Source organism: Dermacentor variabilis, chromosome 1 (genome assembly GCF_050947875.1).
Source record: "Dermacentor variabilis isolate Ectoservices chromosome 1, ASM5094787v1, whole genome shotgun sequence".
Lineage (NCBI taxonomy): Eukaryota > Metazoa > Arthropoda > Arachnida > Ixodida > Ixodidae > Dermacentor > Dermacentor variabilis.
In genome coordinates this window covers 190990471-191003752 of record NC_134568.1, presented here as the reverse complement: position 1 = coordinate 191003752, position 13282 = coordinate 190990471, and the positions used below count along the sequence as shown (strand labels likewise).

Genomic DNA, 13282 nt, shown 5'->3' with positions numbered 1-13282 from the left:
GCTCTAAAAATCTTGCATTGACATATTGGCTGCGAATTTGGACATTAAGAGATTAAACAATTAAAGAGTAAACAAAAAAACTTGGTGTGCGTTATCTGGGACACACTATATAAAAGTGTGTATATATGCAAACTATACATAAACCATACAAGTGCACTACCAGTAAAAGCAGCTTCCACTCTGTTTAGGCCATGCCCAGAATTTACCAAGATATTAGAAAAACTTAGAGTGCTATAAAAACACAGGACGTAGAAAAGGAACACACACCACACACGCTATAGTGTGTGTTCCTTTTGTACGTCCTGTGTGTTTATAGCACTCTTAAGTTTTTCTAATAATGGATTACTAAATAGCCCACCTATCCACCCTTTTATGAAGACAGTCTGGAGTTCACTTGTATAAAACGTGCGCATGCAACTACTGTGCACATATTATAAACAGTGTGTAGTTGTAGAAAACTATACAAATAAAATGGAAATGCCTAAATCATAATGCACCACATCCATGAATACAGACCAGCTTCACGTAAACAATTTAAAATAGGTTCCTAGGGGTGACCAAATAGTGGTTTTTGAGACTGAATCGAATATGAATTGAATAGTGCCAGAAGCGAGTTGAACATTGTGAACTTAATATTGAATAGTTTTTGAATAGTTTTCAAATAAAAAACAGCCATTATCACAGTTAATATAAAATGATGTTCACATCCTATTATTCATAAAGTTAACAAGTTTCTGTCATTACACAGTACATTATGAGGCGTTGTTTATTAAAAGCATAAATGGAGCAGTAGGAGAAAACAAGCAGTTTCTTTGCATGCACAGGGACTCTTCGTAGAGTGCAAACGATCGCTGTATAGCCTGTAAAGTATGGTTACCTAAACAATGTAGACTGTTCAACTATGCAAGTTCTCATGTTTTATGTCTATGCTAGGCCCACGAGGGTAAAAATTTACCGTTACTTCTGCTCCAATTTTTATGTTTAATTGGGCGCAGTTCACGTTTTGAAATATTCGGAAAGTATTCAAAAATGTTCGCATTTTTGAATAGTGACTATTCGATTTGATGACCAAATCAAATAGCACACTGTTCTATTTGTTATTTGAAAGTCTCAAATATTCACACACTCCTACAGCTTTCACTGTGTGCAAGCCATATCCGGCATCTTTCCAGGCATCTCAAAGTATTTCCTCGAAATAGGGGCAGGAGATATATATATATATATATATATATATATATATATATATATATATATATATATATATATATATATATATATATATATATAGATCAGTTGTTTGGAGAGCACCCTGCTCAGTTGCACACTGAGGGCACACACAGAGGTAATATGGTCTCAGAAGTAAAGCACATGCAACAATCGGGACTATGCCCATGTACAATTTTGTTTAGGTATTGCCATGTGGGTACTGTAACATCAAGCCTCAGTCAATGTAGCAATGTTTCCTGGCTTTGTCAGATTCAAAGGGGAGCTGGAACCTTAAACCTGAATTTAGTCTGTGCAGACAGTTTAACCAATAATTGGGATCAGCCCAATGTCCCTCCATGGCTGTCCTGACAGAACATGAAAGAAGGGTGGCTAATATCAACTCGTGAAAACATGATTTCTATGGAGATACCACAGATGTGTGCCAGTTCTTTTTTTTTTTTTTGTACATTGACTTCACTGCCAGCTAGTCTTCAGTAACATGGAATCTACTGCAATGTGATCATGTCTCCATTATGAGACACTTCACTTCATGCATAATGGAAACTTCCAGATATTTTTAGAATAAAAACAGGAACAGCGCAACACAGGATGAGCGAGTAAACAGGACAGAACACTGACTAGCAACCAAATGCTTTATTTGCAAATAAAGCATTTGGTTGCTAGTCAGCGCTCTGTCCTGTTTACTCGCTCGTCCTGTGTTGCGCTGTTCCCGTTTTTATTCTAAAGATGGACCAACCAGCCCCATTGAACACACTGCTAACTTGCAGATATGTGGGCAGAACAGAGTCAATGCTGCTGGCTAACTTTAAACTTGCCTATAAATGAAAACAATTGTGATTGGATATGTCGAAAGTTGCGCATGTAAACACACTTGTTTGCAATATAAGTGTTCATGCATTTGGACTGGTGCTTTCTGAATTCTTGCCAGTATCGCTACAGAAGTCAAATAAAGGAAGTACAATGCTCGTATAATGCAATGTGTGAGCGCAAGCTTAATTTTAACCAGACATACTCGCATGTAGGCCTTCCAGCGTGGACTGCTCGAAAGCTGCTCGAGCACGTCAAAGAGACAACAACGCACGGGTAGGAGCAAAACACAGCAGCCTTGAATGTCCAGCAGTAATGATGCTTGGCGTAGTCCATTGACTTCACTGCATGGCAAAGCTCCACCATAGTGGAAGAGCTTGCTGAATGCCCCTTGCAGCTCTACTGGCACACTGCATATCAAGAGAAGACATCGTAGGGCTGCAGCTATCAATAAATCAGCACAACTACAATGAATAAATGAGGGAAGACTTTATGACCACTATTTCTCCTTATGTTCTATATTTTGCAGAGTATTACTTTAACTTTTACAAAAACCACTACCAGTTTACAGACAGTAATATTTATTACCAATTTCATACATGTCACACCTTTGTGTATGACAAATATTCATTAAGTTTTACATGGACTGAATAATGAAAATCATTCATTGATCCCTACAACATTTACTGTCATCACAGCATGTCTTGTTTACCTACTTGACCATATCCTCAGTTATCATTCACCAAACTTCTTGCGGTCCTGCATGCACAGAATTAACATTAAAAGCATTACTCATACATAAAACACATGTAAAGCTTATTACCACTATATGTCACAAAACATTACTGTCATATATAAAAGGTTCAAAAAGAGTTTGGGCATATCACAGATGGTTTTGCTTGCTGCCTTTTCTGACATCAAAGTATAAGTTTATTTCGATATGCACAGAAAAATGCATTACTTTGTACGACTGAATGAACTCCACAAGTGCCATATTTAATGCACCATTAGTTTTTTTTCACAGCTAGCACAGCCCCAAGGATACTCCATGTAATGAGAGAATGACTTTATTCTAGAGCAAACCTCCAATGGGCTGTTATGTGGTTCAACGTGTGAAAAGTGAAAACCAGGTACACACATTATACCACGGATGATAATGTAATCTCTGCTTTAAGCATAAATTCTGGCTATGCAGTTGACTTCACCATGTTTTGCAACTTTCCTGTTGTTCCCTGCACTTTTACCATTGCTTGTAATCATATTGTCACAACATAAAAAACAGGGGTTGTAGAGCACTATTCAGGAGGCAAAGCAGCAGGTTGTCTTTTTAATACTGAGCGAAACCTAGACTTCTTTTACTTCACTTCACCTTGATAAAAACGCTACTGCATACTAGCATTGTCCTCTTCTTCATTTCAGTACAGGCGCGGAACTTGCCTCCCTCCGAAGGGAGCATCGTCCTGATGTGTAATTTCAGCATATGATGGTGGTGTACAATGGCACAGAGTAACACACGCAAAAAAAAAGAAAGAAACAAAAAAGTTAGTTCCGAGTCAAGGAGTTCGGCAGTGAAGGCAGTTCCCCTGTCTCACACTGATGCAAGCAATGTTGGTCTGGGTTCTGTACTGGTGCAGTGGCAAGACTGCTCCGGAAAAGTAATTGCCTACGCCAGCCAAACTCTCTCGCGTATGAAGGAAAACTATTCGATTATTAAGAAGGAATGCCTCACCGTGGTGTAGGTGGCTATCAAATTTTGCCATCAAATTTGCCATCATTTGCCATCATCAATTTGCCATTTTGCCATCAAATTTGTATGGCCATTCATTCAAGGTCGTCAATGATCATCATTATCTTTGTTGGCTAACTAACTTGAAAGACCCATCTGGCCATCTGGCACACTGGAGTCATAGGCTTCAGGAGTTCGACACAATCATAATTTACACATCAGGGAAGAGGCACACCGACCCCGACTGCCTCTCGCAGTCGCCCATTGAGCCCACGGGTACCGAAGAAGTGGACGTGGACGTTGCATTTTTGGGTGCCGTCGATGCTGTCAGCATTTCACAGGAGCAGCGCAACGGCCGAGAGCTGCTCCCACTCATTCATTTCTTGGAAGGCCGAAGTAAAGACATTCGCGACTCTATGCCAGGGGACTGCCATCGTTTTGTCTTAGGAACAATGTTCTCTATAAGAAGAACTTTTCTGCCAGTGGCAGCATTGTACTGGTATCACTTCAAAAAGAAATACTAGAAGCATGCCACAATGAAATAACCGCAGGTCATCTAGGCTACATGAGAACCAGCTCCAACGTAAGTACTAATGGCCAAAGCTACCCACTGCTGTAAAACATTACGTACAAACATGTGCCGACTGCCAAAGATACAAAGCATCTTCCGGCAAGCCTGCAGGTCTTTTACATCCAGTTGAGGTAAGCCATTCGCCCAAGTTGGAACGGATTTCCTAAGCCTATTTCCAACTTCTACAGCCGGCAAAAGATGGATCATTTTTGCCACCGGTCACCCGACACACTACACAGAGACGAAAGCTACACAGTGGGGCATAGCAGCCGAAGCAGCACATTTTTTTTCTTTGAAAACATCATCCTTAGGCACGGCGCCCCAAAAGTAGTCACCACAACATGAAATTAAATCTCGATATAGCAAAGATCAATATAACGAAATTCTCAATATAACAAAGTACTTACCTTTTCATAACCTCTTGTCCATAGAACACCATGTACTTAGAACCTCAATATAACAAAGTGTATTTGTATGCGGTTTCAATATAACGAAATTTCACTGCTGCTGCAAAGGAATGCCGAGACAATAAATGTAAACTTCCGTGGACGCAGATGGTCAAATGATCTAATTATAAGTGGCTGCTTGCAAACACTCAAATCGCGTGACCCAATGGAACGAGAGGCAGACTACGCATTCACTCGCCACTGCCGGCACTTTTCCTGATAGCATCGTCCCAGTGCGGGCTACGCTATCAGCCGCAGGGGTGGAGTGCACGGGAAAGCGTGACTGGCTTCGCTTAATTCGTACCGCCGAGAAGATATATTCATCGACATACGTGACATGAAACCATATCATTCGTCGCCTGCTCCCAAATTTATCAAAATGAATTGTTTTCTCTTTCAATTTTGCTTTTTTTGATTGCCCAATAATTTGGAAAATTCTGCAGCCGCGTTCCGTGTAAGAAACATCGCTCAGCGACTGTACTTATTTGCATAATAGGTCGAATTTCAATAAAACGATATCTCTATATAACAAAGCAAGTTGCCGGTTTTACCGACTTCGTTATATCGAGGCTTAACTTATTACCTTCATTGTGAAAGGGTGAAATGTGGGGCTGTTTGATACCTCCTTTTGAAGGGGTCTAACAGTGCAAAAGGACATGGAGTGGCTCACAGAAAGGCACAGCAGTGCAGATGCTGTGTCTTTCCTTGTTTGAATTTTTTTTCATTGCTTTTCCCATCAGTATCAACATTCTCCATGAAGATGTATGACAAATTCACTCCCTCTACATGGAAGCACATCCATGTGTTACATCACACGAAAGTGCAATAACAGAGTACAATAATAAAAAAGCCCTCCAACGAAAGTTGATCTTCTATGGTTTGTCAGTAGAGAAGCATGTAAGTATGATTTCATCATTTGTTACAACAGTAACTTTAAAGGTTGTTATATTTCAATTTGGCAACAAAGTCAGGACCTTGGCACTTACAGTGTCATCACCCAAATATGCCTTTTGCCAATCAATATCAAGAAGCAACATTAACTATTATGAATTCAATGACCACTTGAAGTTTAACACAAAGCATACTTCCGATAAGAAACACTTCTGATAAGTTTGTGTTAGATTGTGTTCTATTTTTTTTTTCTTTTTGGGCTTTCTAAGATTTATTGTAGGCATGTGAAAACAAGTGCTTCAACAGAAAGGTTTTACTACAAACTGCTAGGGGGCAGTGACTACTCCTTTACTTCTTGCACTTGCATATTTTTCAAGTTTATGAGGCCTGTTCAAGGCAAATGCGAGTAGTTGGAGGACTCACTGGAACGGTTGGTCAAAATATGTAGCCCTTCAGAGCTACATATATGTAGGTGCACCACTCAGATGCACAAGAAAGGATAGAAGGAAACCAGCAAAGGTGTCAGTGTTACGCAGGAGCAAGAGCTGAGTAGTTTCCAAGCTATTTGCAGCACTGGTGATCTATGGTGAAAGGTAAACAGCTGTCATAAGCAGCTTTAAGGAAATAGGAATAAAATGGAACAAAATGCAGACTACCAGTTCATGTTCATGTCATGCTACAAAATGCAATCATCACATGTTGCACATTTCTAGTTGTCGCAAAGCAGTCACACAGGAATGTAAAACACATGTGGTCATGGTGAGCTTCAGTGATCATGTTTCATTCTTGCCAAAATATATCCATTTTATTTTTCTAAAACCATAAAATGACATTAGACTACATAACTTTTGAACTTTACAGCATTCATGTCCCAACTTGACCTCTCTCCAACCACAACAATGACATTTCTTATTATCAAGTAGACACATGTGGACAACATTTATGTTTGGATGATGGGCTACTGCACCCCACACTTCTAATTAAGTTTTCGAAAACTGCAGGGAAGCTTCAAATTTTTTTACCTGGTGTGGAGATCAGGAACATGACGGTATGTGATGTCCCTGTGGTGAGAATGCTGCTGAGCATAGAGAATGGCCTCTGAAGCTCTGTCAACTGCGAGAAGGCGGGCAAAATGGGCCTCGCACAAGGGCTGTAGCACTTGTCGGCTTATCAGGCCAGGACCACAACCCAGTTCCAGCACTTGTTCCTGAGGGACAAAGAGTTATCTTGGTCCTTTCAAATGGTGGTGACATGGACCAGAACAAGCTTAGCTTTGGATGCAATAGCAACCAATAATGTCGGTTCCCACTCTTTTCTAGTGCCTAAAAGTAACATTTTAAGGTAATGGTAGATTTACACTTCTTCTAACTTGAACCTTTCATATTAATAGCTTGGGTTGCACACAAAACATGCGTACAGAGCTGGACAACACTATCAGGATATGTCGCAGGATCAACTGATAGTGAAGGCCAGCCGGTGCACGTTTGCAGTGTTTAGACTACACCTTGTTGTCATGATTTTAGTTTGACTGCCAGGTGGGACTTGTAAGTTTTGTATAAATAATGTTCCTTCAATAAAAATACCAGTTGAGAGAGTGAGAGAGAAAACGTTTATTTGTCATGAGATTGGGTGACTTCCTCGCAGGGTGGAGCCCTTAGTTCAGGGCCCCATTGGCTCACACAACTCCGCGTGCCCGCTGGATCAGCCATCGCTGCTCTTGCGGGTCTGAGCTGGTCAGCGCAGTCTCTCAGGAGGAAGGTGAAGGTGAAGGAATAGGGGAGTAACATGGAGGGTGTGGGAACTCCCAGGTGCAATGATATACTGCGGGCTTTGCTCCACAGTAGGGACAGTATGAGGGATATTGTGTGGGGTGGAAGAGGTAAAGATAAAAGAGGCAGGGAAATGAATTAGTTTGAAGCTGTTGCCACACGATGGCATCTTCTAGATTAAGGGAATTATGTGGTGGAGGGAAGTGTCTCCTGGTATCTCTGTAATATTGTAGAGTTTCAGTGTAGTTCAGTGGTTCTGTCGGTGCGTCGTCTGGGTTGGACAGCTCTTCCAATGGCGCCCGGTTAGCGAGCTCTCGGGCTACCGCATTAGCGCATTCATTACCATGGAGAGAGGCGTGTCCAGGTGTCCAGACGATATGCATCCGGTGTAACGCTGTGGGCTGTAATGATGTATGGATGCGGTGTGCGTAGGGTGTCACCCTCCCTTGTGCCAAAGTCCTGCAGGCGGTCTGTGAATCGGTGACCACTCTGATGGGTCTATCCGGTGCCGGCATGATTGAAGCGTGCACAATGGCTAGGGCGATAGCAGCCTCTTCCACCCTGCCACTGTCCACAGTGTTGAGCATGGCTCAAGCCCTCAGAATGTCTGTACTATCTAGTATGACCAGACATAGAGCACGTTTCTGTGGGTAGCGGGCCACGTCGGTGTATAGGACCGGTGTGTTTGATGTGTCATCGCCAAAGAGTCGAGCCAGGGCTTGTGCTCTTGCCTTTCTTTGGCCTTTATGATGGTCAGGATGCATATTCCGGGGAATTGGGGCCACGTGAATTTTGTTGCGAATTCTAAGCGGAAGAAGTGTGCGGTTTTCCTGTTGTGGTTTTCTTGGTGTTTGGTATCCTAGCCGGGATAGAATGTGGCACCCTTGCACTGTTCATTGCAGACGTTGCAATTGGCTGTTAAGATGACCTTCAACTAGTTTGTGGATGGTGTTGTCCACCCCCAGTCGTAGTAGGAGCTGCATAGACGCATGTTGGGTTAGTCCCAGCGCTGCCTTTAGTGCTGTACTGAGGAGGGTGTCCATCTGGTGCATCTCAGTCTGAGTCAGATTGTGATAGGGGAGGTGGTTGATTAATCAGCTAATTATGAGGGCTTGCACAATTCGGAGTATGTCTTTTTCTTGGAGTCCTCGTCTGCGGTTTGTAATGCACTTTATCATGTGCGTTACTTGGGTAAGTTGTTGGCGGAGCACGTGTAGGGTATGTGTGGCCTTCCCGTTATGTTGTATGTGAAGGCCTAGTACACATAGTCTGTCTACCCTTGGAATAACGTTGCCATTGAGATGCAATGTGATGGCTGGTGGAATATCAGCCTTATTGCGTTTTTTGAATACAAGCAGGAGCTCCGACTTCTCAGCTGCGCAGGTGAGTCCTCCAGCTGTTGCGTACTCTTGTACTATATTTACGGCTTCCTGTAGCACGTCTTCAATGGCACCGTCTGACCCTGTGGTCACCCAGATTGTAACATCATCGGCGTACAGGGCATGCTGCACGTTCGGAAGTTTGTCGAGGAATGGTGGTAGCTTTGCCATCGCCATGTTGAACAGGGTGAGTGAGAGAACCGAACCCTGGGGAGTCCCTCTGCTGGAATCATTATGCAAAAAGGTAAGGCGTGCAGACAGGACACAAGAGAAGAGAACCCTTGCTTTAGGTCCCAAGCACTGTTTTAAGCCTAACATAAAACCCATTGATGTTTTAAACACACCGCGCTGCATAACCAGGTTCGTCCCGAAAGAAGAATGCTCGCACTACATTTCAGATTGCATTGCAAGCATTAATCAATCAAATTCCCATTTTAAGACGTCTGACCCTGTCCGACCGTTAGTTAATTACCTTGTGGAGCATAAACTTAGACCAGTAATATCCGACAAAGAAGGTTATTTCATAATTATGCCAGATGACATGTTTTCAGAAAAAGCGATTTCAGCCATAGAAAAGAATTTACAGCCAGTAAAACTTAAGCCCTCAGCAGTTAAGCAATGTGTGGTTGACCTACTGTCAAGACATAATCCTGATAGGGTTGTCTCTAATGTCAAGAAAGCAAAATCCCTTACCTTAGAACTATTTTTTCTCGGCGAAGACCTATAAGCAAGAAATTCCTTTTCGTGCTATTGTGTCAGAGAAAGGGACGTGGCAGGTCTGTGTCGTTAGTTACCTACAGAACTGCTTAGCTTCACTAGTTTTTCCAGACCCCTTTCGCTTGCATAATTCCTAGGCACTAGTTCAGTATTTGAGAGAGGAAAATCCTGGCGATTGTACAGCTTTTAGTATGGATATCGAAGACCTATATTACTCCTTGCCACATGACGAGTTGCTAAATTCCATTAATGAGTGCATTAAAGAACAAGTGCAAGAGTCTGCTTTTATTGACAGATGTGGTGTTTCCACAGAAGCTTTTCTAGAAATTCTTTCAATGTAAAGTCGACGCTGATTGGGTGGATAGATGCCGTGTTTCTGCAGAAATCAGGCATTTGTATTGGCTCAAAAGTTGCCCCTATTCTTAGCTATATTTACCTGAGTAAGGCTGACAGCTGCTTAGAGAAAGCCTTAGGTGATTGGGTTATCAAGATACTTCGTTACATTGATGATTACCTGATTTTCTGCAACAGGGAACAATTCGATTCTGCTGCTACCTCAGTAAGTGAGCAATTTAAACTTTATGGAGGAGGATTAAAGTTTACCAAGGAATTTCCTCAGCGGCGCGTAATTCAGTTTCTAGACATTTCCTTGGTCTTCGAACAAAATCACGTTTGTTGGCAGTACTCCCCAAGATCTTCGAAGCCGTTGTTAAATTTTCAATCCAAGCATTCCAAAGTAGTAAAAAACGGAATTGCCATGACGTGCCTTAAGTCTTCTCTCACCTGATCATGCATGCACAAAATGAGCGCCAGTTCTAATGCACAGGTACGGCACCTATTAGAAGCAGGTTATCCTAGCGTAGCAGTGGCTACTGTGGCTGAACGCCTGAAGAAGTCAGTTTCGAGGGGGACGGACGTGATTACAGAAAGCAGTAATAGCAAAAAAAGAGTAGTGGCTATTCCGTACATTCATTCAGTATCGCACAGGCTTAAAAAGTTGCAAGCAGATATGAGGTTAACGTTGCTTTCACTGCTCCCAATGAGCTAGGTAAGATATACGCTGCCGTGCAGAGGAAAAAGGAGCAGGTAAAAGGCAAAAAACAAACAGATATTTGTCCTGTGAAGCATAATAAGAACAACAGTTTTACTGACTGTCGTATGGGTGTGGTTTATAAAGTTGCCTTTAGCTGTGGCCAGTTCTACGTAGGGCAAATGGGGCGGTGTATTAATCAGAGGCTAATGGAACATAAAAGGTCGTTAACCGGTGGATCGCCTTCTAATCTTTCCCTACATTGCCAAGATTGTAACTGCACGCCAGAGTTAGATGAATGCGAGATATTGATCTGGCACAAGAATGAAGATATGTGTCTTATGGTAGAGGCATGGCATATCTATAATGGTGGAAGTGCATGCGTGAGTCAGCCTTCGATTACTTTACATAAGGAAGAGATTAAGTGCCTTAACAGCTATCTCTCACGTAGACCAGCACATGTACCTGACTGACACATGGTGATACCATTCCAGAGCTTGCGCAGATGAGTTGTGTCTTCTTTCTTCTTTTCGCCGAAGTGCTCCCTTCAGTTGATAGTCGGCATTCGTGTTGTCCACTTCTCTTGTGTCCTGTCTGCACGTTGCCTTTTTGCATAATGAATCCTTACCAACTAGCTCAGCTTTCTGTCGTTCTAACCCTCTGCCGGAAAGCTTTATGATATCCGACCGAACATCACCTAGGCCGATGGTGGCTGTGCAGTCAGATAAAAAGGCTCAGACATAATCATAGATGTGTTTTCCGCATTGGGAGAATGCAAGATTGTTTAGAATGAGGTCATTGAGACGTTATGAGAATGAGACGTTATCGAAGGCCCCTTTGAGGTCCAACGCCAGGATGGCTCTTGTTTGGGCTTTACTTGAACTATCCACAACATCTTCCTTAAGTTGTAGGAGTATGTCCTGTGCAGACAGACCTGTTCGATAGCCAAATAAGGTATTGGGGAAGAATTTGTTCGCTTCAAGGTGAGGCTGGAGGCGCATTAGAACTACGTGCTCGAAGAGTTTGCCAATACATGAAGTCAGGGAAATGGGTCTGAGATTTTGGAGGGACAGCGGTTTCCCGGGTTTCGGAATTAAGGTAATATCAGCATGTCGCCATTCCTGTGAAAGCGTTCTGTTTTTCCAATTGTCGTTGTAGTATGCAGTGAGTTGCCGTATGGTCTGATCGTCGAGGTTGCGTAGCAGTGCATAATGAATGCCGTCTGCTCCAGGCGCCGTGTTACGTCTTATGCCGTGTAGGGCTGCCTTCACTTCTGTCTCTGTAATATCGCCGTCCAATTGGGTTTCTTCCTCATGTGGATAGTCTTTGTACTCCGGTTGGTGACCTGTAGCAATGGTCACCAACCAGTGTTTGCAGTGTTTGGAGGAGCGCGTCATCATCCATTTGTTCTTTGTGGATGATAGTGCGGACGGTATTGGTTGTGTGTGTTTTTGTGTGCGTTGGGTTGAGTAGTGCTCTGAGGAGGGACCACGTTTTGGAACTACTTAGTGTGCCATTAAGGCGGTCACAGAGGTTGTGCCAATTGTTATTAGTGAGGCTGGTGGTGTATTCTTCAACTTCTGCTGTGATCCGGGCGATTCTTTGTTTCAGCCTACGGTTGTGCCGCTGCCTCTTCCATCGTTTGGTTAGGCCTCTTCGAGCATCCCAGAGATGGAGCAGATGTCTGTCCACATTCGGTGTCTCCGTTGTTGCAGTAAGTTGCTTAGTGGCTGCTTTAAAATCTGCTTGTAGCTGTTGTGTCCACTTGTGTAGAGATGGCGCGTCGTGTTGTTGAGATTTGGTTCTGTTGCGCCGGAAAGCGTCCCAATTCGTTATTTTAATTGGACGTTCTGGGGTGCGTATGGCGCCCAGTTGGACTTCTGTGGCTAGAATGCTGTGGTCACTGCCCAGATTCTCCATTAGGTTGTTCCAGGAGCATTGAGTCAACCCATTGACCATTGTTAGGTCAGGGCAGGTATCCCTGCTTACGCTGTTGCCCATTCTGGTTGGTGTGTCAGGTTCTGTCAGCTGAGTGAATTGATGAAGGTTCATGGCGTGGGCTTGACAGCGGCCTTTCGGAGTTTCTGTTTGGTACCCCCAGGCTGGGTGGGACGCATTGAAATCTCCAAGAATAATCAATTTTTTTTTCTTGTTTATTGGCGGGCGAAAAAAATTGTCCGAAGTCGTCTTGTCGCGATTTAGGAGCATTGTAGATATTAAGTAAAAACAAGCTGGTTTGATATCGATTCCTAGGTACAATTTCTAAGAGCACATGCGGAATATGGGAGCTGTCTTGCAACTGAGTTCATTGCAACTGACCTTTTGCAGAATAAAAATATGACCAGATTTGCGGCTAACAACACTTTCTTGTTACCCATGGTTCATACCAATTACGGCAAAAAAACATCTTCCTTCGCTGCAATTTCTCTTTGGAATGAATTACCATCAACCATAACATCCTGTACTTCTCTTGCAATTTTTAAAAATCACCTTAAGCATCATTTCCTGCGATAACTTAACTACGATCTGGTGGTGTACCTCTGACATTCATCTCACATGTCATTTGTTGTATTTCATCCATGCTTTTTTCTGACTTTCTGTTATAACGTGCTTTTTCGTGTTTTATTGTAAATGACATGTCTAATGATGTATTTGATCTGTAGATGTTGTTTATAATACGCTAATTTGTTGACTATTGATATCACCATCAATGTTGTTA

The 13282-nt window shown here is 42.7% G+C and overlaps 1 protein-coding gene across 3 annotated transcripts in view; it reads right to left on the bottom strand.

The window, feature by feature from the left end:
* LOC142590240 (juvenile hormone acid O-methyltransferase-like) overlaps positions 1-13282 on the bottom strand; it is a 45860-nt gene that overhangs the window by 19107 nt on the left and 13471 nt on the right. For all 3 annotated transcript variants that reach the window (XM_075702180.1, XM_075702189.1, XM_075702171.1), the window contains exons 3-4: positions 6691-6875; positions 2240-2444 (exon numbers count right to left, since the gene is read on the bottom strand). In XM_075702180.1, coding sequence (XP_075558295.1) covers positions 2240-2444; positions 6691-6875 — 390 coding nt within the window. The remainder of the gene's footprint in view (positions 1-2239; positions 2445-6690; positions 6876-13282) is intronic.